Below are 25,500 nucleotides of genomic sequence, written 5' to 3'. Positions count from 1 at the left end.
CTTCCTGATTCAGTCTTGGCAGGTTGTGCATTTCTAAGAATTTGTCCGTTTCTTCCAGGTTGTCCATTTTATTGGCATAGAGTTGCTTGTAGTAATCTCCCATGATCTTTTGTATTTCTGCAGTGTCAGTTGTTACTTCTGCTTTTTCATTTCTAATTCTATTGATCTGAGTCTTCTCCCGTTTTTTCTTGGTTTTTTTCTTGGTCTGGCTAATGGTTTATCAATTTTGTTTATCTTCTCAAAGAACCAGCTTTTAGTTTTATTGATCTTTGCTATCGTTTCCTTCATTTCTTTTTCATTTATTTCTGATCTGATTTTTATGATTTCTTTCCTTCTGCTAACTTTGGGTTTTTTTTGTTCTTCTTTCTCTAATTGCTTTAGGTGCAAGGTTAGGTTGTTTATTCGAGATGTTTCCTGTTTCTTAAGGTGGGCTTGTATTGCTATAAACTTCCCTCTTAGAACTGCTTTTGCTGCATCCCATAGGTTTTGGGTCATCGTGTCTCCATTGTCATTTGTTTCTAGGTATTTTTTGATTTCCTCTTTGATTTCTTCAGTGATCACTTCGTTATTAAGTAGTGTATTGTTGAGCCTCCATGTGTTTGTATTTTTTTGCAGATCTTTTCCTGTAATTGACATCTAGTCTCATAGTGTTGTGGTCAGAAAAGATACTTGATACAATTTCAATCTTCTTAAATTTACCAAGGCTAGATTTGTGACCCAAGATATGATCTATCCTGGAGAATGTTCCATGAGCACTTGAGAAAAATGTGTATTCTGTTGTTTTTCGATGGAATGTCCTATAAATATCAATTAAGTCCCTCTTGTTTAATGTATCATTTAAAGCTTGTGTTTCCTTATTTATTTTCATTTTGGATGATCTGTCCATTGGTGAAAGTGGGGTGTTAAAGTCCCCTACTATGAATGTGTTACTGTCAATTTCCCCTTTTATGGCTGTTAGTATTTGCCTTATGTATTGAGGTGCTCCTATGTTGGGTGCATAAATGTTTACAATTGTTATATCTTCTTCTTGGATCGATCCCTTGATCATTATGTAGTGTCCTTCTTTGTCTCTTGTAATAGTCTTTATTTTAAAGTCTATTTTGTCTGATATGAGAATTGTTACTCCAGCTTTCTTTTGATTTCCATTTGCATGGAATATCTTTTTCCATCCCCTCACTGTCAGTTTGTATGCATCTCTAGGTCTGAAGTGGGTCTCCTGTAGACAGCATATATATGGGTCTTGTTTTTGTATCCATTCAGCCAGTCTGTGTCTATTGGTGGGAGCATTTAATCCATTTACATTGAAGGTAATTGTCGATATGTATGTTCCTATTCCCATTTTCTTAATTGTTTTGGGTTTGTTATTGTAGGTCTTTTCCTTCTCTTGTATTTCTTGCCTAGAGAAGTTCCTTTAGCATTTGTTGTAAAGCTGGTTTGGTGGTGCTGAACTCTCTCAGCTTTTCCTTGTCTGTAAAGGTTTTAATTTCTCCATCAAATCTGAATGAGATCCTTGCTGGGTAGAGTAATCTTGGTTGTAGGTTTTTCTCCTTCATCACTTTAAATATGTCCTGCCACTCCCTTCTGGCTTGCAGAGTTTCTGCTGAAAGATCAGCTGTTAACCTTATGGGGATTCCACTGTGTGTTATTTGTTGTTTTTCCCTTGCTGCTTTTAATATGTTTTCTTTGTATTTAATTTTTGATAGTTTGAAGGGAGAAGACTCAAATCAATATAATTAAAAATGAAAAAGGAGAAGTAACAACTGACTCTGCAGAAATACAAAAGATCATGAGAGATTACTACAAGCAACTCTATGCCAATAAAATGGACAACCTGCAACAAATGGACAAATTCTTAGAAATGCACAACCTGCCAAGACTGAATCAGGAAGAAATAGAAAATATGAACAGACCAATCACAAGTAGTAAAATTGAAACTGTGATAAAAAATTTTCCAACAAACAAAAGCCCAGGACCAGATGGCTTCACAGGTGAATTCTATCAAACATTTAGAGAAGAGCTAACATCTATCTTTCTCAAACTCTTCCAAAATGTAGCAGAGGGAGGAACACTCCCAAACTCATTCTACGAGGCCACCATCACCTTGATACCAAAACCAGACAAGGATGTCACAAAGAATGAAAACTACAGGCCAATATCACTGATGAACACAGATGCAAAAATCCTCAACAAAATACTAGCAAACAGAATCCAACAGCACATTAAAAGGATCATCATACACCATGATCAAGTGGGGTTCATTCCAGGAATGCAAGGATTCTTCAATATACGCAAATCAATCAATGTGATACACCATATTAACAAATTGAAGGAGAAAAACCATATGATCATCTCAATAGATACAGAGAAAGCTTTCAACAAGATTCAACACCCATTTATGATAAAAACCCTGCAGAAAGTAGGCACAGAGGGAACTTTCCTCAACATAATAAAGGCCATATATGACAAACCCACGGCCAACATCGTTCTCAATGGTGAAAAACTGAAACCATTTCCACTAAGATCAGGAACAAGATAAGGTTGCCCACTCTCACCACTCTTATTCAACATAGTTTTGGAAGTTTTAGCTATAGCAATCAGAGAAGGAAAGGAAATAAAAGGAATCCAAATCGGAAAAGAAGAAGTAAAGCCGTCACTGTCTGCAGGTGACATGATACTATACATAGAGAATCCTAAAGATGTTACCAGAAAACTACGAGAGCTAATCAACGAATTTGGTAAAGTAGCAGCATACAAAATTAATGCACAGAAATCTCTGGCATTCCTATACACTAATGATGAAAAATCTGAAAGTGAAATCAAGAAAACCCTCTCATTTACCACTGCAACAAAAAGAATAAAATACCTAGGAATAAACCTACCTAAGGGGACAAAAGACCTGTATGCAGAAAATTATAAGACACTGATGAAAGAAATTAAAGATGATACAAATAGATGGAGAGATATACCGTGTTCTTGGGTTAGAAGAATCAACATTGTGAAAATGACTCTACTACCCAAAGCAATCTACAGATTCAATGCAATCCCTATCAAACTACCACTGGCATTTTTCACAGAACTAGAACAAAAAATTTCACAATTTGTATGGAAACACAAAAGACCCCGAATAGCCAAAGCAATCTTGAGAACGAAAAACGGAGCTGGAGGAATCAGGCTCCCTGACTGCAGACTATACTACAAAGCTACAGTAATCAAGACAGTATGGTACTGGCAGTAAAACAGAAACATAGATCAATGGAACAGGATAGAAAGCCCACAGATAAACCCACGCACATATGGTCACCTTATCTTTGATAAAGGAGGCAGGAATGTACAGTGGAGAAAGGACAGCCTCTTCAATAAGTGGTGCTGGGAAAACTGGACAGGTACATGTAAAAGTATGAGATTAGATCACTCCCTAACACCATACACAAAAATAAGCTCAAAATGGATTAAAGACCTAAATGTAAGGCCAGAAACTATCAAACTCTTAGAGGAAAACACAGGCAGAACACTCTATGACATAAATCACAGCAAGATCCTTTTTGACCCACCTCCTAGAGAAATGGAAATAAAAACAAAAATAAACAAATGGGACCTAATGAAACTTCAAAGCTTTTGCATAGCAAAGGAAACCATAAACAAGACCAAAAGACAACCCTCAGAATGGGAGAAAATATTTGCAAATGAAGCAACTGACAAAGGATTAATCTCCAAAATTTTCAAGCAGCTCATGCAGCTCAATAACAAAAAAACAAACAACCCAACCCAAAAATGGGCAGAAGACCTAAATAGACATTTCTCCAAAGAAGATATACAGACTGCCAACAAACACATGAAAGAATGCTCAACATCATTAATCATTAGAGAAATGCAAATCAAAACTACAATGAGATATCATCTCACACCGTTCAGAATGGCCATCATCAAAAAATCTAGAAACAATAAATGCTGGAGAGGGTGTGGAGAAAAGGGAACACTCTTGCACTGCTGGTGGGAATGTGAATTGGTACAGCCACTATGGAGAACAGTATGGAGGTTCCTTAAAAAACTAAAAATAGAACTACCATATGACCCAGCAATCCCACTACTGGGCATATACCCTGAGAAAACCATAATTCAAAAAGAGTCATGTACCAAAATGTTCATTGCAGCTCTATTTACAGTAGCCAGGAGATGGAAGCAACCTAAGTGTCCATCATCGGATGAATGGATAAAGAAGATGTGGCACATATATACAATGGAATATTACTCAGCCATAAAAAGAAATGAAATTTAGTTATCTGTAGTGAGGTGCATGGACCTAGAGCCTGTCATACAGAGTGAAGTAAGTCAGAAAGAGAAAAGCAAATACTGAATGCTAACACATATATATGGAACCTAAGAAAAAAACATGTCATGAAGAACCTAGGAGTAAGACAGAAATAAAGACACAGACCTACTAGAGAATGGACTTGAGGATACGGGGAGGGGGAAGGGTAAGCTGTGACAAAGTGAGAGAGGGACATGGACATATATACACTACCAAACATAAAATAGATAGCTAGTGGGAAGCAGCCGCATAGCACAGGGAGATCAGCTTGGTGCTTTTTGACCACCTAGTGGGGTGGGATAGAGAGGGTGGGAGGGAGGGAGACGCAAGAGGGAAGAGATATGGGAAGATATGTATAACTGATTCACTTTGTTATAAAGCAGAAACTAACACACCATTGTAAAGCAATTAGACTCCAATAAAGATGTTAAAAAAAAAAAGAGCATGCAAATGATTCAGTGGAGGATTCCTTTTATTTACCCCTAAACTAATTTAAAAAACAACAAAGAATAAAGATACCCATTTGGAGAGTCCCACGAAAAGCAAACCAAGCATGCTGTGCATCTACGTAAGGAAATAAACGGTCACAGGATATTGACCGAGAGCATGACGGTGAAAGACAGTGAACCTTGCCAACCTGGACTTCAGCTTGTATCTCCTTTAGTGTTGCCGACTGCCCTTGTAAAGCTTTAATTTCTTCTTTCTTGCGTTTTTCTGCTTCTTCTGTAGCCGCTCTTTTCTGTGCCTGGTATGAAATGATTTTCCATTAGAATTGATTTTTAGGGTAGTGCTGGAAATTGAGTGATAAGTTATAGCATATAAATTATGTTTCTTATGTATTATAATCGTCACTAAGACTAATACTATAGCTAGAATTAAAAGAAAATCCACCAGATTCATCTATTAAATGTTTACTGGTTGTTTTTTTTTTTTGGAATTAAAAAATTTTTTAAAAATTTTATATTGGGGTATAGTTCATTAACAGTGCTGTGTTAAATGTTTCCTGTTGATAAACACTGCAGGTGTCCTCCCGGCCATCATCATCCCTACACAGACAAGGTGGAAGAGCCAGGACGCGGGCTCAGGCACCAGTGTCCTCCGTGTGCTGTGTTTCCTGTCCCCATAGCCCCGTGAACGATGTGTCAGTTTACTCACGTACCAAGTCACTTCTTAAACCCGGGACCAGGTCATAACTTCAGGGAAGTTAACTTACCCTAATTTCAGCATCTGTAGGTCTGCCGTCTATCGTGGCAAATCCCTCAAAAAGTGTCTTATAGAGGACGCTCCTGCGGGTGGCACTCTCCTCGGGAGGGAGGCACTCGAGGACCAGAGCCCGGTGCTGCGCGTACAGGTCCAGGATCATCCCTACCGCCGAATCCCGCACCTTGTGCTCCCTGTGCTCCAGGGCCCGCACTGCGAACTAAGAATAGGGTCGGGACGTGCTCTTGTTACTGGGTCTCAAAATAGCCACGTTTATTTCTTCTGGCATAAAAGAAACATAGGGACATCGTGGACATTTGAAAAACATGGATGACAATGCCCATAGGATTCCAGCTATTAAGATACAGAGTTTTCCTCACTTCCTTTACTTTACATGTGCAGCTGAACCCATGTTGTATGTACAATTATTAGTGTTTTCCTTTTTCCTACTTCAGGTATTAAATAGCATTTTTAAAGTTACATCCCCCCAGAAACTTCATATTAAGTATTAGAAAATATTTCAATCATAAAGAGGAAATATAATAAACTCCATGCATCCACCATCTAGATTAACCAACGTCTATCATTTTTGCCAGGTTTGCTTCAACTCTTTCTAAGAAACAGAACCCTAGGACTATGGTGCAAGTCCCCTTGAAGTCTCCCTGGCCCCCTGTCCCCTCCCCCCCCCCCCGTCAGAGGCATCAGTGTCCTGAAGCTGGAGTGCACGCGCCCCCCAGACGTCTTCATTTGCTGCACAGTGTACGTGCCGTGTGTGTGTGTACACGTAGGATTTTTGTTTGACATTATAAATGATTCACTGTGCTTATCATTCTGACACTTTACTTCTTCTTATTCAATGTTCCTTTTTCAAGATCTGTGCATGACCTTGAAGTAGGCAAATGACCCACCCCATCCATTTTAAGCTCTTTAGAGTCATCCGAACACATCACAATATCCGACGTTCCCACGTATAGTAAACCCATGTCCCCTCCTGGGCCTTTGGGCGCCGGCCCCTCACTGGCTGGGCTTCCTCATTTCCTCTGTCTCTGCCTGCCACACGCTCAGGTTTTACCCTAGACCTTGTCCTTCCCAACCCCTGCACCAGCTCAAGAAGTTCTGACCGTGAGGCACCCCCGGGATGATCACCTCCTGCCTCTCCAGCTCACCTGTCTGCACTCCCTCCCGTCTGCCACCTCCCGCGAGTCTTTCCCGCCCCGCGTGTCCATCACCAAGTCACCCCCGGCATCCCTGCAGGCCCTCAAATCTGGGGCCCCTCCTCCTCTGTGTTCCCAGGTGAAGCAGAAGGTGCTGCGGGCTCAGGAATCGTGCCAGCTGGTTTCATGCTGGACTTTGGGCCATGGCGATCCTGGGGCCCTTGGCATCACGCAGTAACCTGACCCGTGACGCTTCCTGGTTGGTTTCCCTGCTCAGAGGTCAAGGGCAGCATCTCATACTCCCTGCTCGCCTCTCAAACCTCCCCATCCACTCTCGGCTTTGAGCCGACGCCCTCCTGTTGAGAGGCTGGCTGGCCGCTGCCCGGCTCTGAGCCGAGCCGTCCGAGCGAGCACTGCGGCCCCATTCCGTCGGCTGCTTGGGGGCTTTGTTCCTTCAATTAAAGCCTCACCCCCACCTCCAACTTTCACTCATTTCTCCTCCTTCTTAAACTCTCCGTCTCGATGAAGCCCACCGCATGTAGACGGACCAGCACAGGGTGACGTGCTCACTAACCCGGTTTCCCCACTTCCTTGGGGCACAGTTGTACACGCCTCCCAGGCCCTGCAGTGAGGATGGGGCCACCTCAGTGGATGGACATGTCTGAGAGTGGCTCGGCCTGTGGACACCTCCGCTCACAACCTCTAGTCACCCTCCTCCGTTCAGTGACCTTGGAGATCATGTGTGAAGCCGCGGCATCACACCGGGAGGAGACGGAGCCCCCGAGTGCCCACAGAGCAGAGTGGCCTCTGTCCCCACAGATGGCACCGGCCACAAGGGACAGCAGTGAGCCTCTGCTGTGTCACTGCCCTGAAGAGTGTGCATCTGTGAGGGCGGCACAGCTTACTGGACCAAAGCTTATGCTGGGATCCTGACGTGGTGTGGCCCTAACAAGGATGTAAGCATGTGGGGCCGGCTTATGGTCTGTGCTGGGGAACAAGGAAACTGACGTGGAAGCAGGACAGACAGTGGCCACGTGACGCAGGGCAGGACAGGGGACACTGACCCATACTCAGGAGGCAGTCCAGGGGCTACAAGTGAATGGACACAATCAGTGTTCACTTCTGGGGCTCATGGGGTTGTCCAAAGCATAAAACACGCACCTCCTTCCACAGCCCTGCCACCCGCTACGATGCGGCGTCATTGCTTGCAGAGCTTGCTCCCCTGGGGACATGGCTCTGCACGGCTCACGCCCCGATGCCATGGCGTAACCGGCAGCGCGACTCCAGCGCCCTCACGTGCCAGAGGAAGCGGCGACGTCCCGAAAGCGCCCCCCACCTCCACACGCAGCCAACACCGGCCAGATGCTTGCCATGCTCCGGCCACCAGCTCGGAGCCCAGGCTGCGGAGGCCACCCTGGGGTGCTTACCCGCATCACGCTGTCCACGGTGAAGCCCATGCCCTCCGTGCCCAGGTCCCGCAGCAGCCGGGCCAGCAGCGCCATCTGGCTCATGGCCAGGTGAGCCGAGGAGTTGGCTTTTAATGGCTGGACCAGGTAAGATGGGATAAGCTGGAGAGACTTCACTTCCTTGAACAAGGCCATTTCCTATAAAAACCAACATCATTTGTTAAGTTTTACTGGAAAATGCTAAGGGCAACTTAGTGCCATCCGCAAAGTAAACACTGAAGGAAAAAACAGGAAACAAAAAATGACAGTGACCAATGGCAGTAAAGTCACTGACCTATAAGCTCATGTTTCTATTTAAGATGTAATAACAATTAAAAACAAAAACCAAAAGCATCAGAAATAAAAACCACGACCACTTGGAGATTAATTAAAGCTTTACAGCAAATGTGATCGGTAACTTAAGGTTTCTCTTCTCAGGATTTCACAACCTCAAGAAAAAGGTTTTCTAATTTCTAAAATTCTGAAAGAAATTAGTCCTGCTGTGAGAACCACCATTTCGGTATTTATTAAACGTCAGCCAAGCATGTAACCACGCACAATACTCCAGGTGAACAGACCCCTGATGGGTTTAGATGAAGGAGAGTAAGTACCTCCACACAGCCCAACGTCTCCAAGTGAGCAAGTCTTCCCATAACTAAGATTTCATCATTAATTAGCCAGACGCAGAAAAAGAAAAAAATGGTAAAATATTAAAGAAAAAGATCGAAGAAACGATAAAATATTGATAAAATATGAGACGTAATATAGAAAGACGTCTGTTTTTAGCAGGTCTGCAGGCCACACTACCCAAAACACCCTCTCATTTTGACAGTACAGTTAACTCTCTCTCTGGTCCTGTGAGTAGCTCTGAACCAAAGGAAAGAAGAAAGAGGAAGGACAGCCCCTCAGAGCAGCACGAATGGTGAACTCGCACGTGACACACAGATGCTGAGGACCTGGGGATGCAGGGTCGGTTGCCCAGATGCTGGTGCAGAACGAGAACAGCTCCCAAGCAGAAGACACTCAGCACCACCACTGTCTCAGAGGTGAATGTGGCTGGAAAATAATTAGCTGCATATTCAATGCATCCTTTGAAAGATTTCCCCCAAATAGTGTCACTTACTTGTTTTCTCTGAAAATTTAAGTTCATTAAACAAAACAAGATCAGTGGTTCTTCATGTTGGAGAAACTATGGCAGCTTTGGGTTCCTTCCCTAGAAAGCCGTGCACCCTCACAGCACTGTGTGTGACATTCGAAGGAGCTCGCAGACTTTCTGAATCTTAATTTGAGATCTCCTAGACCAGATGGAGTCACTAATTTAAAGAGAACAAAGCATATTCTCACACTGCTCATCTAAGCGTGTGCCCCAAACTCTCTTTTAAACTTGTTATTGGAGTATAGCTGATTTACAATGTTGCCTTATTTTCTGCTGTACAGGAAAGTGCATCAGTTATATATAAATACATATCCACTCATTTTTAGATTATTTTCCCATATAGGTCATTACAGAGTACTGAAGAGTTCCCTGTGCTATACAGTAGGTCCTTATTAGTCATCTATTTTATATACAGTAGTGTGTGTATGTCAATCCCAATCTCCCAATTTATCCCTTCCCCCGTGCTTTCCTGTTTTCTATGTCTGTGGCTCCCTGTTTTGTAAATAAGTTCATTTGTACCCTCTTAAAAAAATTCCACATATAAGCAATATCATATGATGTTTGTCTTTCTGTGTCTGACTTACTTCACTTAGGAAGAGAATTTCTAGGCCCAACCATGTTGCTGCAAATGGCATTATTTTGTTCTTTTTTATGGCCGAGTAATATTCCATTGTATATATGTACCACAACTTCTTTATCCATTCCTCTGTTGACGGACATTTAGGTTGCTTCCATGTCCTGGCTATTGTAAATGGTGCTGCAATGAACATTGGGGTGCACGTATTGTTTTGAATTATGGTTTTCTCAGGGTATATGCCCAGTAGTGGGATTGCTGGGTCGTGTGGTAGTTCTATTTTTAGTTTTTTAAGGATCCTCCATACTGTTCTCCATAGTGGCTGTACCAATTTACATTCCCACCAACAGTGCAAGAGGGTTCCCTTTTCTCCACACCCTCTCCAGCATTTATCATTTGTAGACTTTTTAATGACAGCCATTCTGACTGGTGTGAGGTGATACCTCACTGTAGTTTCGATTTGCATTTCTCTAATAATTAGCTATGTTGAGCAACTTTTCATGTGCTGTTTGGCCACTTGTATGTCTTCTTTGGAGAAATGTCTGTTTAGATCTCTTGCCCATTGTTTGATTGGGTTTTTTTTTTTATATATATATATTGAGCTGCATGAGCTGTTTGTATACTTTGGAGATTAATCCCTTGTCAGTTGCTTTGTTTGCAAATATGTACTCCCATTCTGTGGGTTGTCTTTTCGTTTTGCTTATGGTTTCCTTTGCTGTGCAAAAGCTTTTACATTTAATTAGGTCCCATTTGTTTATTTTTGTTTTTATTTTCATTACTCTAGGAGGTAGACTGAAAAAGATCTTGCTGTGAGTTATGTCAAAGAGTGTTCTGCCTATGTTTTCCTCTGAGTTTTATAGCGTCTGGCCTTACATTTAGGTCTTTAATCCATCTTAAGTTTGTTTTTGTGTATGGCATTAGGGAGTGTTGCAATTTCATTCTTTTACATGCAGCTGTTCAGTTTCCCCAGCACCACGTACTGAAGAGACTGTCTTTTCCCCATTGTATAGTCCTGCCTCCTTTGTCATAGATTAGATGACCATAGGTGAGTGGGTTTATCTCTGGACTTTCTATCCTGTCCCATTGATCTGTATTTCTATTTTTGTGCCAGTACCACACTGTTTTGATGACTGTAGCTTTGTAGTATAGCCTGAAGTCAGGCAGTCTGATTCCTCCAGCTCCATTTTCCTTTCTCAAGATTGCTTTGGCTATTCAGGGTCTTTTGTGTTTCCATCCAAACTAAAAATTTTTGTTCTAATTCTGTGAAAAATGCCATTGGTAATTTGATAGGGATAGCACTGAATCTGTAGATTGCTTTGGGTAGTATAGTCATTTTGACAAAATTGATTCTTCCAATCCAAGAACATGGTATATCTACCTGTTTGTGTCTTCTTTGATTTCTTTCATCAGTGTCTTAGAGTTTTCTGCATATAGGTCTTTTGTCTACTTAGGTAGGTTTATTCCTAGGTATTTTATTCTTTTTGTTGCAAAGGTAAATTGAATTGTTTCCTGAATTGCTCTTTCTGATCTTTCATTCTTCGTGTACAGGAATGCAAGAGATTTTTGTGTATTAATTTTGCATCCTGCAACTTTAATTTTGTATCCTGCCATTTTCATCAATTTCATTGATGAGCTCTAGTAGTTTTCTGGTAGCATCTTTAGGATCTTCTAGGTATGGTATCATGTCATCTGCAAACAGTGAGAGTTTTACTTCTTCTTTTCCAATTTGGATTCTTTTTATTTCTTTTTCTTCTCTGAATGCCATGGCTAGGACTTCCAAAATTGTGTTGAATAAAACTGGTGAGAGAGGACACCCTTGTCTTGTTCCTGATCTTAGAGGAAATGCTTTCAGTTTTTCACCATTAAGAATGATGTTTGCTATGGGTTCGGCGTATACGACCTTTATTATGTTGAGGTAGGTTCCCTCTATGCCCACTTTCTGGAGAGTTTTTATCATAAATAGGTGTTGAATTTTGTCAAAAGCTTTCTCTGCATCTACTGGGATGGTCATATGGTTTTTATTCTTCAGACTGTTAATATGGTGTATCACATTGATTGATTTGCATATGTTGAAGAAACCTTGCACCCCTAGGATAAATCCCACTTGATCATGGTGTATGATCCTCTTAATGTGTTGTTGGATTTGGTTTGCTAGCATTTTGTTGAGGATTACGTCTATGTTCATCAGTGATATTGGCCTGTAATTTTCTTTTCTTTTTTTGTAGTATCTTTATCTGGTTTTGGTATCAGGGTGACGGTGGCCTCATACAATGAGCCTGGGAGTGTTCCTTCTGCAATTCTTTGGAAGAGTTTCAGCAGGATAGGTGTTAACTCTTCTCTAAATGTTTGATAGTATTAGCCGATGAAGCCATCTCATCCTGGACTTTTGTTTTTGTTCATGCTGTACAGCATGTGGGATCTTAGTTCCCTAACCAGGGATGGAACCCGTGCCCCCTGCAGTGGAAGCACAGACTCCTAACCACTGGACCACCAGGGAATTCCCTGTTAGAAGTTTTTAAATCAGTTTCAATTTCAGTACTTGTGATTGGTCTGCTCATATTTTCAATTTCTTCCTGGTTCAGTCTTGGAAGGCTGTACCTTTCTAAAAATTTGTCCATTTCTTCTAGGTTGTCCATTTTATCGGCATATAGTAGCTTGTAGTAGTCTTTTATGATCCTTTGTATTTCTATGGTGTCTGCTGTAACTTCTCCTTTTTTATTTCTAATTTTATTGAGTCCTCTCCCTTTTTTTCTTGGAGTCTGGCTAAAGGTTTATCAATTTTGTTTATCCTCTCAAAGAACCAGCTTTTAGTTTCATTGATCTTTGCTATCTTTTTCTTTGTCTCTATTTCATTTATTTCTGCTCTAATCTTTATGATTTCTTTCCTTCTACTAACTTTGGGTTTTGACCTTCTTTCTCTAGTTGCTTCAGGTGTAAGGTTAGATTGTTTATTTGATATTTTTCCTGTTTCCTAAGACTGTATTGCTGTAAACTTCCCTCTTAGAACTGCTTTTGCTGTGTCCCACAGGTTTTGGATTGTTGTGTTTTCATTGTCATTTGTCTCTAGATATTTTCTGATTTCCCCAGGGATCTCTTGGTTATTCAGTAGTGTATTGTTTAGGCTCCATGTGTTTGTATTTTTTACAGTTTCTTTCCTGTAACTGATATCTAGTCTCACAGCGGTGTGGTCAGAAAAGATACTTGATACAATTTCAATTTTCTTAAATTTACCAAGGCTTGATTTGTGACCCAAAATATGGTCTATCCTGGAGAATGTTCCATGAGCACTTGAGAAGAAAGTGTATTCTGTTGTTTTTGGATGGAATGTCCTATAAATATCAATTAAGTCCACCTTGTTTAATGTGCCATCTAAAGCTTGTGTTTCCTTATTTATTTTCATTTTGGATGATCTGTCCATTGGTGAAAGTGGGGTGTTAAAGTCCACTACTATTATTGTGTTACTGTCGCTTTCCCCTTTTATGGCTGTTAGCGTTTGCCTTATGCACTGAGGTGCTCCTATGTTGGGTGCATAAATATTTACAACTGTTATATCTTCTTCATGGATCGATCCCTTGATCATTATGTAGTGTCCTTCCTTGTCTCTTGTAACAGTCTTTAAAGTCTATTTTGTCTGATATGAGTATTGCTACTCCAGCTTTCTTTTGATTTCCATTTGCATGGAATATCTTTTTATGTCCTCTCACTTTCAGTCTGCATGTGTCCCTAGGTCTGAAGTGGGTCTCTTGTAGACAGTGTATATATGGGTTCTGTTTTTGTATCCATGCAGCCAGTCTGTGTCTTTTGGTTGGAGCATTTAATCCATTTATATTTAAGGCAATTATCAATATGCACGTTCCTATTGCCATCTTCTTAATTGTTTTGGGTTTGTTTTTGTAGATCTTTTTTCTTCCCTTTTGCTTTTATTCTCTTCTTTTGTGGTTTGATGACCATCTTTAGTGTTGCATTTAGGTTGCTTTTTCTATTTTGTGTATCTATTGTAGTTTTTTTGGTTTGCATTTCCCATGAGGTTTTTAAAAAATTTTTATTTATTTATTTATTTATTTATTTATTGGCTGTGTTGGGTCTTCGTTTCTGTGCATGGGCTTTCTCTAGTTGTGGCGAGCGGGGGCCACTCTTCATCGCGGTGCGCGGGCCTCTCACTGTCGTGGCCTCTCTTGTTGCGGAGCACAAGCTCCAGATGCGCAGGCTCAGTAGCTGTGGCTCACGGGCCTAGTTGCTCCGCGGCATGTGGGATCTTCCCAGACCAGGGCTCGAACCCGTGTCCCCTGCATTGGCAGGCAGATTCTCAACCACTGGGCCACCAGGGAAGCCCTCCCATGAGGTTTTATACAGCAGTCTATATATAAACAAGGTTGTTTTAAGTTGCTGGTCTCTTACTTTCCAATGCAATTCCCATTTCCTGCATTTGTGCTCTCCTCTTCTCACGATTGCTGGTTTTGATATCATATTTGTGCATGGATGATTTGCTCCTTTTAGTGTATGTTCGCCTTTACTAGCAAGCTTTCCCATTTCTTAGTTTCCTTGTTTGTAGAAACAAGAATATTTCTACCACCCCACCCCCCCACCCCCAACCTAGAGAAGCTCCTTTAGCATTTCTTGTAAAGCTGGTTTGGTGGTGCTGAATTCTCTTAGCTTTTGCTTGTCTGAAAAGCTTTTGATTTCTCTGTCAAATCTGAATGACAGCCTTGCTGGGTAAAGTATTCTTGGTTGTACGTCTTTTCCTTTCATCACTTTAAATATATCCTGCTATTCCCTTTTGTCCTGTGGAGTTTTTGCTGAAAAATCAGCTGATAACCTTCTGGGGATTCCTTTGTATGTTATTTGTTGCTTTTCCCTTGCTGCTTTTAATATTTTTTCTTTGTATTTAATTTTTGTTAGTTTGATTAATATGTGTCTTGGCATGTTTCTCCTTGGGTTTATCCTGTATGGGACTCTCTGTGCTTCCTGGACTTGGATGACTATTTCCTTTCCCATGTTAGGGAAGGTTTCAACTATAATCTCTTCAAATCTTTTCTTAGTCCCCTCTTTTTCTTCTGGGACCCCTATAATTTGAATGTTGGTGTGTTCAATGTTGTCTCAGAGGTCTCTGAGAGTGTCCTCAATTCTTTTCATTCTTTTTCCTTTATTCTGCTCCTTGGCAGTTATTTCCACCATTTTATCTTCCAGCTCACTTATCCATTCTTCTGCCTCAGTTATTCTGCTATGGATTCCTTCTAGTGTATTTCCCATTCCAGTTATTGTGTTGTTCATCACTGTTTGTTCTTTAGTTCTTCTAGGTCCTTGTTAAACATTTCTTGTATCTTCTCCATCCGTGCCTCCATTCTTTTTCTGAGATGTTGGATCATCATTATTACCATCACTCTGAATTCTTTTTCAGGTAGACTGCCTATTTCCTCTTCATTTAGTTGTTCTTGTAGGTTTTAACCTTGCTCCTTTGTCTGCAGCATATTTCTCTGTCTTCTCTTCTTTCTAATTTACTGAATATGTGGTCTCCTTTCGCAGGCTACAGCGTGGTAGTTCCTCTTGCTCCTGGTGTCTGCCCCCTGCTGGGTGGAGCTGGGTCTTGTCCCTCTGGTGAGCAGGGTTGTGTCAAGGGGTGTGTTTTGGGGTGTCTCTGAGCTTAGTATGACTTTAGGCAGCCTGTCTGCTAATGGGTAGGGCTGTGTTCCTTTCTTGCTAGTTGTTTGGCCTGAGGTGTTCCAGCACTGGAGCCTGCAGGCTGTTGGGTGAAGCTGGGTCTCAGTGCCAAGACAGGGACCTCCAGGAGAGCTCACGATGATTAATATTCCCTGGGGCTGGGAATTCCCTGGCGGTCCAGTGGCCAGGACTTGGCACTCCCACCACGGTGGCTCAGGTTCAACCCCTGGTTGCGGAACAAAGATCCCGCAAGCCGCACAGTGCGCAGTGCGGTGTGCCCCAAACTCTTAAACGCTCACTTCTATCTTAGCTTCCCCCAGCGCCCAGGCTAGAGGAGGTGTGTTTGCTGAAAGAATAAAAATATTTAGATGAAGACCATTACACATCTTTTTTTTTACCCCATTTTTCTATTCTGATTTAATTCTCCATATATTTTTATTTATTTAAAAAATAGTGTACGTTGAATAAGAAAAACACTAGAAAAAGCAAACTGTACATTTTAATCATGTTTAAGGCAACATTTACCTGGTTTAGAACATAAGGAAAATATGATGGTGAATCACTGAGGATAATCTATGATGCTCTTGGGTTGACAGGGTCTTGAGAAAGTCAAGTATCTGTAGTTATATGTTTATTATTTATGGTTTCAAATTCTGTGGTGAAATTCATACCTGAATAAAATTGGAAGCTATAACACGGAGGCGAGCAGAAGAATCTCCAGTTCTCGTGAGCAGAACAGGAATGGTCCTTTCCACACAGTGAGTTGTTTCAAGCTTACCCAGTTTATGTTTAGGAATATACTGTGTGATTAACATTTTCAACAATTTCAAAGATGCCTGAAAGACCTAAGAAAAAAGTGATAAAAACAGATGATCCACTCTCACTGAATTCCACCAAAAGAAAACATGAAATTTACTATTAGTTATAAACACAAACGTTATGCTGAAAACTACACGCTGTCTGAAGGACTGGAAATGGCCAACTGAAAACTGCTCTGTGAGCACAGTTCCCTGCACATGGAAGGCACAGGCTCTTATCTCCCACGTGTCATAAAGTCCCCGACATCTCTCCATGAGCCAAATATCTGACATTACTGCTGAACTGCATGAGCTCCTGTGTGAATGCAGACGACAGTGTAATTGTGGGATGTTCATTCTTAAGGCCCTCTCAGGGTCAGGAGAAGTCGGTGCTAACTCCCAAGCTCCTCAGGTGTCATGAAGAACAAAAACATAAAGGGGCATGTACCAGTCGTGGTGGCCAGGCCTCTGTACACATGGACCAGAGGGCATGGCCCACGGGTACAGACCTCAGACTCCTTAGCGACCACATTCCTTCCTCGAGAGCTTCATTCCTAGTGATACCACATGCTAGGTGACAATGGTACTGGGGACCAGGCTGCCTCTCGGGCTACCCTGACCTCCTGGGGACATCCCGGCAGCTCTCTGGCAGACATGGGGCCCCTGAGGGGCGGGCGGGGACTCACTGGGGTCACGATGTCTCGGACAGCTCTCCTGGTGAGGAATACGGCCGCCCTCAGCGTGCTCTTCAGGTCTTCCTTTGGGGTTGCTGCCGGTGCATCCATCAGCTGTTTATACAGGGCGAGCAGCGCGTCCTCCCGGTGCGACCATGTTTTGGAATAGGCCCCGGCCACCTGGGAGGGCGGGAGCCGGCCCCTCAGAGTGGGCACTTGGCCACATCCCCTCCCCAGCAGCCCCGGCAGCCTGCAACCTGCACCCCTGGCCTTGGTTTGTTTTAAACCAAGACACAGCTTTTCTAATAACAGGACCTCCACCCACTAGGTATGTGTATTTGGAGAAATACTCCTCCTAACGTGAAAAATTTAAGTTTATGTTAAAACATGGAACATATTAAAAATTCCAGCACGAGACTCTTTTGAGGCTGGTGACACGCTCATGTTTTGTTTGCTCTGCTGTCCTCTTCCCTGGAGCTGGCGGTGTTCTCAGGCGGGAGCTGGTGTTGGACCCCAGCCCTGTCAACACCACAAATCAGGCCCAGGCTTAAATGGATACTTGTCATGAAATCTGAAATTCTAGCTTACGCTTGTGCTGCTTCACATAAGGAGTAACTATCAAAAGACTTTTCCATTGAACAGTGAGGACAAAGGGCAGTTGCAGCATCAGGACCAGCAAGCCTGGGAGCCCTGTGGAGCCGCCCGCCCCCGCCCGTTGTTTGCAGGCTGTTTATACGAGCTTCTGTTCTTACCAAGGCCTCTCCCAGCACGTCCACGGCGGAGCTGGCTTCGCGCAAGGCCTTCTCTGTTAGAGGCTCAGGCTCACCCATGGTGCCCGCTCTGGGAGGCTCGCTGCTGTCCGTGTCCCTCGTCTCTGGCTCCGTGGCCACTGCCCCAGGCTGCTTGCGGGTCGCGGGAAGGGGCCGCTCATCGTAGGGCAGGGACTCGAGCTGCGGGAGGACAGGGCGACTGCCGGGCTCGGTGCAGGATCCTCCCCACATACTGACCCCCACCGTCTACACCCATGGGCTGACTGCTTGGGACTTACCTGGTCAGAATGATGGTATTTCGCTAAATATCAGTCTCGTCAAGTTAGAATAATTTATACCATAGGGTGTAATTGAAAAAGAATTAGGTCAGGGGTTTTATTCCCTTCTAAACTTACTACAGACCTAATAAACAAGCAATGTAGATTCTGCCGCGATTACTGTTTACAACTAGTGATTTCAGTTCAGCTGACAGTAGGTCACTACAGTAAAGGTCATTACAGTTTTTTTCTGGCAAGACCCTTGGCATTTTCTTAGTTTATTTCTGAGAAACAACTCTCAAGCCTCATTTTAAACGCATCCAGTACCCAGCAGCCTTGAAGTAACACAGGCAGCCAAAGCTCCAAATCCTTATTCACCTTTGTCTGCACCCTGCAGTAGACATTTCCCGGGCTCTGTTCTTGGTGACCCACGAAGAGCGATGGGAAGACAGACTCCCCGCCCTCGGTGGGCCTCGTTCTCAGGGGGAGACAGACATACATTAAACAAGTACACACGTCACAGACTTCCAGGTAACTGAGGGCAGAAAGAGCGATTCCAGAGTCACTTTCTGAGGAAGGTGTCACGGTGACACTGAACAGACAAGGAGGACCGTTTATTCATACTTAATACTTGCTGAGGTCTTAACTGGGTGTACAACACATGTGAGATTTAGTTTCTCATCTTTTAAAATGTACTCACACTTGTAAAACAAAACACATTGAGGTACTAAAAAAGGAGAAATTAGAGTACTTTTAGATTGAAGTGTGAAACATAACAATTAAGTTACAGACAAGATATCACTGGAGGGAGAGGGAGGATGGCAATGCTCACAGACATGCCCTGGGAGAGCCAGCGGCACGAGGGTGTGGGGGCCGTGTGGCAGCTGTGGGCCTCTCCAGCTTTCCTGGGCCTCTGGCTGCCGTCGGCACTTGTCTGTGCCCGCCTGGCAGCCTTCCTTCCTCCCCAGGGTCTACTGGCCACATGGCCATGCACGGCAGGGGCTCCAGGGAGGCCCTCACAGGCCAGTCGCCACCTTTGCCCCCTCTGGTCCTCGTCACTGCTCCTGAGGTGGCAGGTGACTGAGGCCAATCTAAGCAGGGTTAACCCGGGGACTCTGCTTAGAATGGGACGCATGCTCTCCCCCAGATGGCACAGCGTACAGACCTGAAGCTGAGGCCACGTGACGAGCCCGGCCTTCCGAGAGGGCGTCTCAGAACCACAGAAAACAGACTCGCAAGACAGAAATCAAACCAACCCTGGAACCCACATGACCTCTTAAAATTCCCAGTTATAAACACCAATAACCCCCAGTTTGAACCAGGTTTTCTGTCCCCTGCCACACAGGAGGTTCTAACAGGTAGGGTAACTGGATACGACTTGTACCGAGGCTCTACTAAGGTCAGGCCAGGGTAGGAACCTGACGAATATTGTCTCATTTAATCCTGGAAACCACCCTTTAAGGCGTCTGTACATCTTTGCAAAGAGAAAAACAGGCTCAGAGGATGAAGTGTGTCTCAGCCATTGGCCGATGTTCCGGCTGCAGCTTTTTTGCCCCTCTTCTTGACGCAGTGCGGGTAAGGCTGTCACTGTTCTGTACCCTGATACATCCCTTGCCCCGAGAAAGCACCCGGCATGATGTGGGTCCCCACTACATACATGTGGAATAAACTGCCCACAGCGTGAACATGAGTTACCTACATGGGCCTTGGGAGGGGGACCTGCAGCGGGGGGTGACCAGTCCACCACGCAATGCTGAGGAGAAATGTCCAGGGGATGCGATGAAGGATTCTCCTGAAGGAAAGGGTCTGCAAACTGGTTTTCTGTCCCCCTTTCTTCTGGCTGTGGCAGTGAGAGCGCGGGCTGCTGGTGGCGAGGGCTGTTGGAACGGACCAGGGGCTGGAGGGGCAAGTCCAGAGGCCTTCGTATCTGGGGAGAAACGGGCCATTCAATCCCTAGTGTCACTGCCCCACCAGACACACCCCTTGTTCCCCCAGGGGAGTGCTAGTTTGGGAAGGCAGAGGGGGAAACCCACACCGACGAGGTCCCATAGCCATGTCACTGCCCCCGACTGTCTCTGGATGGTTACTGTGTGGACCACTCAAGTGACACCTGTACCAAAACACCAGCGTGGCCATGAGCATCTGTGCACGGGGTGCTGTGGTGGGGAGGCCACAGGCGGGCAGGGAGCACCCAGCTGGACCCGAGAGGCCTGTGCTGGTCACTCCGTGTCTGCAAAGCAGGCTACTTCGTGTCACCTGAACGAGTGCAACGGACTCAGTGGTGGCCATGTGCTGGGCCAGGAGCAAGCGCTCCAGGCAGACGACCGCACCTGAGGCTCCCTGTTCTCACCCCCGTGGATGGGATGGGGAAACCGAGGCACAAAGAGGCCAAGGAATGAGTCTGAGACTACAGAGTTGGACGGAGGAACGGAGCCCGGGGTGGCAGCGAGTGCCAGAGGCGGCACTCCCTGCACTGCCCTCTGGGTGCCAGGCCTGCGTCCCAGCCTGGAACGTGGGCTCCGGACATGAGACCCGCCCCCACCCAGCCCGAGCTGTCAGGGTGGTGCTCTCTCGCCCCACTCCCCGGGGCTGTGTGGGCAGGGCTGCCAACAGGAGATGCAGTGGCCCACCGGGAAGCCTTCCCACCCGACCTGCCCTGTCTCCGCCTCTGCAAATCCTGCAAGAGTGTGTCAAGGCCAGGCCTACGACACGGGCCCACTGTCGCTGCTGTCGCCTGAGCCTGACAAAGTCTTCCGTTTTGCAGAACGCGCAACCACCCTCGTGGACCCCGCAACGGCTCTCCCGGTCCCTGGTCCCAGCTGTGGGCCCCGCCACCCACCAGCTCGGCGTCCACCAGCCCGTGCAGCTGCAGCCGCCCGTACACCTGGCTGCGGTAGCGCGCCATCTGCTGTTTCTTCTCCTTGGCCAGGTCGTAGTCCTCCTTCTCCACGGCACGGCGCTTCTCCACCTCGTACCTGCCCAGCCGCTCCCCGACCTGAAGCACACGGTGTTGGCTTTGGCTTCACATGTGGACTGACTCACGCGAGGTGCAAAGACGGTTTTAAAGTAACGCTTTGAGGACAGTGTGGGCGACCAACTCCGTGTCGGGGGGGAGAGGGGAACGTCACGGGGGATGGAGGGAATGGGCCATCGCCACCTGCGAGCTCACGGGAGTTTAAACATGTTACATTTCCTGCGGCTGCGGCCCTGAGGAGGGCTCTGCAGGAGTGTGTGCTCTTGCTGTCCTTCATGTGCTGACGCCCCTGAACCCACGCTAACCCTGCAGCCTTCAGAGGCCTGCCGTTTGCTGAGCAGGAACCAGGGCAGTTAGACACGGAGCCGCCGCCTTCCCCACAGGCAGTACCTTCTGCAGGTCGGCGATGGCCTGCTTGAGCGTCTTGGCGTCGTCGTAGCGCTCCCTCTGGGCCGCCTCGCGCTTCCTTTCATCTAACCTGCGGATAATCTGTGCTACTTCCGGATCCTGGTACATGTCAAAGGCCAAGTCATCTAGTGGGGAAATATAGTCAGACTTCCTAAAGGAAAGGAAAGGGTACTTTAGAGCCAGTTTCAATCTATGTGACGCTGCAGGGGGAGAGTGGGCCCCGTGCTCAGTGCTGAAGACACACAGGCAGTCTGGAAAGGTCCCACCCACACCCGTTCTGGAGCATTTCTTGCTGAGAAAGCAGAGGCTCAGAGAAGTCAGTAACGGGCTTCAGGTCACACAGCAAGTGCAGGCAGGTTTTGCTGACCCCGCAGCTTATGCTCTTGACCATGAATTATATGCACACGGGGCATCTGAGCCTTCAGTGTGTTCATTCACTCGTTCGGCAGATATCCCGAGCGCAGACCGTGCAGGGCTCTGCTCTGGGTGCAGGGACAGGACAGAGCATGTGAATCATTTGTAGATGTGGGAAAACCAAAACCAAAGCCAGCCATGAGCAGGCCCCAGCCCTGCAGAGGCTGGCTTGGTGGCCCAGGACGAGTCCAGGGTTGCATTTCACACCACAGTAATGGTGACGAGCATTAAAGATGGAGAACTGCTACCACTGGGCTTGTACCTCAAAGTGTCTGATCGTATGACATCACCATCCAGTCCTGCAGGAGATCAGAGAAATCCTTCCCAGAATAAATGACCTAAACGTGATCTGAATCACCTGTTTCGGATTCTGCATCGCCTCCCTCTTTCCTCCCAATTCTATAACCGGCCAGAAGCTTTCTTCTGGGCCTGACATTTAGAACCAGGACGCCGTTCTAACTACTTGACAGAAGCGTTAGGGGACACGGTCCAGAGCCTCCCAATCTGCTGTATCAGAGGCAGGAAGACGCCTGCTGTTAGCTTCGCCTTGGGTGTCCTTGCACACAGCAAGTATCATTAAAGAGATTATTTGTCATACAAGTTTGGTTGATTAACAATATACTCAAACAGGACAGGGGACCACATCACCTTTCAAAAGCAGCCAGGACCCCCTTTCCCCAGGCCTTGACTCAGGCGGCTGTGGGCACAGCAGTGGGCACATGGCCACGGCGGCTGTGAGCGTCTCCGTTCATCTCAGTGATGACTGAACAAGAGCACGTTTCTGTGCTTCCAAGATCCGTTGACTCTTTTTACCTAAATACACACCACACGCTCAAGTCTAACTCACTCTGCCTTGAAGTTCCAGAGGTGAAACCAAGACTTCATTACAGTATAAAAACCCTACGAAGGACGAAATGATGTTGCAATGCCCAGGCATCAGCAGCGCCCACTCTCCACAATGCCCCAGCACTGCCTGTGGACTCAGCCTCGGGCACTGCCCACAACCTTTCAAGACCTCCCTCTACCTTCAGGAAAACCCTGGCGGGGGTGGGGGGTGGGGGTGGGGGTGGGGGTGGGGGTGGGGTGAGTCAGGACAAGAAACTGCAGTTTACCATCCCCCATGGCTAACTTGATAAAGAACTGATTTAAACAGAAACCACAATTCCCCAGAGGGCGTTTCCTGGAGATACTAAACCCGGTAAGTGAGCTTAGTCGTCCCTGTTCAGCAAGGGCAAAGCCGGGGGCAGCACCTCCACGATGCTGAAGGAAGTACCTGCCGTCAGTGCTCCCCCCGTGCTCTCACCCCCACCTGGCAAGGTGAGGACTCCAGCAGGCGGGAAGGATCCGGGCTGAGGACTGAAGCGGAGCTTGTGTAGGCGGGATGATGGGTCACCCTGCACCGTGACTTTTTATACACGAAACTGTAAGCACGGCCTCCACTCCAGCGTGCCATACTCAGCACCACTCAGTGGCTCCGAGCAACGGCACAGAGAATTGACCCCACGTTTGATGCAAACGGAAGAGCCAGCAGCTCTGGCCATGTGCGTGTGAGCGTGGAAATACACCACAGGTCATGTGCAAATGTCAACCGTGTACTAACATCTAAGCATCTTATCTCTTCGCTATTGGGAAGTTGCCATCAGATAAGGGGACCTGGGTATTCTTTTGAATCCCTTTCTCTTTAGGCCCGGCGCCTGTGGAAGGGGTCCCCCTACTTTCATAAACAGCAGGCACATGACAAGGGTGCTGAAGGACTCTGTCCCAGAGGGGCACCTAGGGACAGAGGGTGTAAAGTGCCGTGCCCTCGGCCTTGCCCTCCACGCCTGACTTGCTAAAGAGTCAGCAAGATAGCGAAGTCTGTATAACTGTCCACGTGAGGAGCGTGGAGAGGAACTTACAGAAACTGATGTGACATGCAGTTCTCACTCCCTGAAGGAATGAGGTTTTAAAGCAGACATAAGATGAACTTTGGGGTACCTGGTAATCTGGGTCAATTAATACATCGATTCTTACCTATGAATTTGCCTGTGCCACCAAAATACCAAAGGACGGCTGACAGAGCTTTTGTCTGAATGCATTCGAGGAACTGGCTAGTAATACCAGAACATACAAGAAACGAAGTCATCTCTGCAGGGCAGTGCATGAAGATGTGAATAAAACGGTGACCTTAATCTGCAGTGTATTTAAGACAATCCCATCAGTGGCTTATTCGGCTCCAGGCTGAATGTAGAGGCCCCAGGTCCAGGATCCCTTCTTTGGAGCTGACTTGCACTTTCATGATTCCAAGGAAAGTTACAGAAATTTATTGCCTCGGGGGAGGGGGGCAGGGCTCTTACCCAGAACAAGTTCCTTCGAGAGCTGGGTCCTCTGTGTTGTGCCCTAGATAATGATCAATCAGCTTCTCTCTAGAGGTCTTTGGGGGAAAAAGTTATGCTTAGTATCTCAGAGAGAAAAGGAACAACATAAAACAGAGATGATTTGACATAAAGGTGTCAGTCAGGGAGCTTCAATGATCCTAGTGTCCTGGAGGGACAACTAAAATTCTCGAGTAAAGTTTAATACAACAGCTGCTGAAATTGATCTGCTAGCTGTTCGCCAGATAATCTGTGAGGATTTTTAGGACGATACTTTTGTGACAAAAATAAACGATCCCCTCTTGTTAGAAATAAATGTCGCTCTTCAGGAATGAAACTTCCCAAACTTACAATATTGCTTTCATCACTGAAATCTGCAGGGTCTCCAATGATATTTATTGCCACCAAAGCAACCTAAGAAAGAGTTAATCAACAGAAATTAAGTATAAAATGTTTGACATGACTTAACCCCTTTATAACAAACTCTGAGCCATACTGTCATAAAACAGGATGAGGTACAGCAAAATGCTTTAACTGTAAAATCTCACGCTAATATAGAATTATTAATGACTTTTATAAATTATGTAAGTTAATATTCTAATGCTGAACCAAGAGGGTATTTTAATGTTTAAAGGATGTTAAAACAATATAGCTAAAAAACCTCCAAAGTTGTAACCCAGCTTTATATCGAACCATCCACTCAAGGTTAAGGATGGGGTCACATCTACATGATCGTGGTAAATTACACAATGAAATGAAAACCTACGTTAACATAGCTTGGTTTGTCCAAGGCACTGATTCTCACTTGACGGGGAGGAGCCGCCTTCGCATACCCCCTTCCTTGAGAATCACGGTTGCTGAACTGAAAACTGAGGAATTACTGGTGAATACACAGATGGGGTGGAGGAGGGAAAAGGCTCAGAATTCTGCTGTCAAATACGGACCAGGCACCACGACTCTGTCTCAGAACTCTCCTTCAGCTCACTTGCTCAGCAGAAAGCTCTGACTTGCTGGAATGCTTGCGTCCCTCTTGGAGGGGGCAGGGAGTGCTGTAAATATCCACGCTAATTAACAAGACTGCTTTGGACACAGCTGATTTCCACTAATACTCTTTACGCCAAAAAAATAAAAAGAAAGGGAGGGAGGCAGCTAGAGAGATTCTGGACTGCATGCATCATTAAACCGCACTCTCAATTTCCACCAGGGGATTTATCTTGTAAAAGTTTAGGGGGTTGACGTAGAACAGTGCTGTCCAACAAAAATAATGGGCTGGCCAAAAAGTGCGTTCGGATTTTCCGTGCGCTGTTGCCTCGAACACCCGAACAAACTTTTTGGCCAACCCAATATAATGCAAGC

The 25,500-nt window shown here is 45.4% G+C and overlaps 1 protein-coding gene across 5 annotated transcripts in view; it reads right to left on the bottom strand.

Annotated features, from left to right (window-relative positions):
- Positions 1 to 25,500, bottom strand: part of CEP104 (centrosomal protein 104) — a 55,499-nt gene that overhangs the window by 12,976 nt on the left and 17,023 nt on the right. For 3 of the 5 annotated variants that reach the window (XR_003794461.1, XM_029228794.1, XM_029228795.1), the window contains 11 exons: positions 24,496 to 24,558; positions 24,127 to 24,203; positions 21,359 to 21,527; positions 20,834 to 20,989; positions 19,694 to 19,921; positions 17,720 to 17,917; positions 16,980 to 17,147; positions 16,168 to 16,341; positions 8,091 to 8,267; positions 5,523 to 5,729; positions 4,947 to 5,054 (listed from right to left, as the gene is read on the bottom strand). Coding sequence is in view for 4 of the 5 variants with exons in the window: in XM_029228794.1 (XP_029084627.1) it covers positions 4,947 to 5,054; positions 5,523 to 5,729; positions 8,091 to 8,267; positions 16,168 to 16,341; positions 16,980 to 17,147; positions 17,720 to 17,917; positions 19,694 to 19,921; positions 20,834 to 20,989; positions 21,359 to 21,527; positions 24,127 to 24,203; positions 24,496 to 24,558 (1,725 nt within the window). In the remaining variant the exon portion in view is untranslated. Of the gene's footprint in view, positions 1 to 4,946; positions 5,055 to 5,522; positions 5,730 to 8,090; positions 8,268 to 16,167; positions 16,342 to 16,979; positions 17,148 to 17,719; positions 17,918 to 19,693; positions 19,922 to 20,833; positions 20,990 to 21,358; positions 21,528 to 24,126; positions 24,204 to 24,495; positions 24,559 to 24,910; positions 25,390 to 25,500 lie in introns of those variants that run through there. The other 2 variants (XM_029228797.1, XM_029228796.1) reach the window with 2 other exon arrangements.

This window comes from Monodon monoceros, unplaced genomic scaffold, assembly GCF_005190385.1.
Source record: "Monodon monoceros isolate NGI ecotype Baffin Bay Population unplaced genomic scaffold, NGI_Narwhal_1 Super_Scaffold_18, whole genome shotgun sequence".
NCBI lineage: Eukaryota > Metazoa > Chordata > Mammalia > Artiodactyla > Monodontidae > Monodon > Monodon monoceros.
The sequence above is the reverse complement of the archived record's forward strand: the minus strand, read 5'-3'. Positions and strand labels throughout refer to the sequence as shown.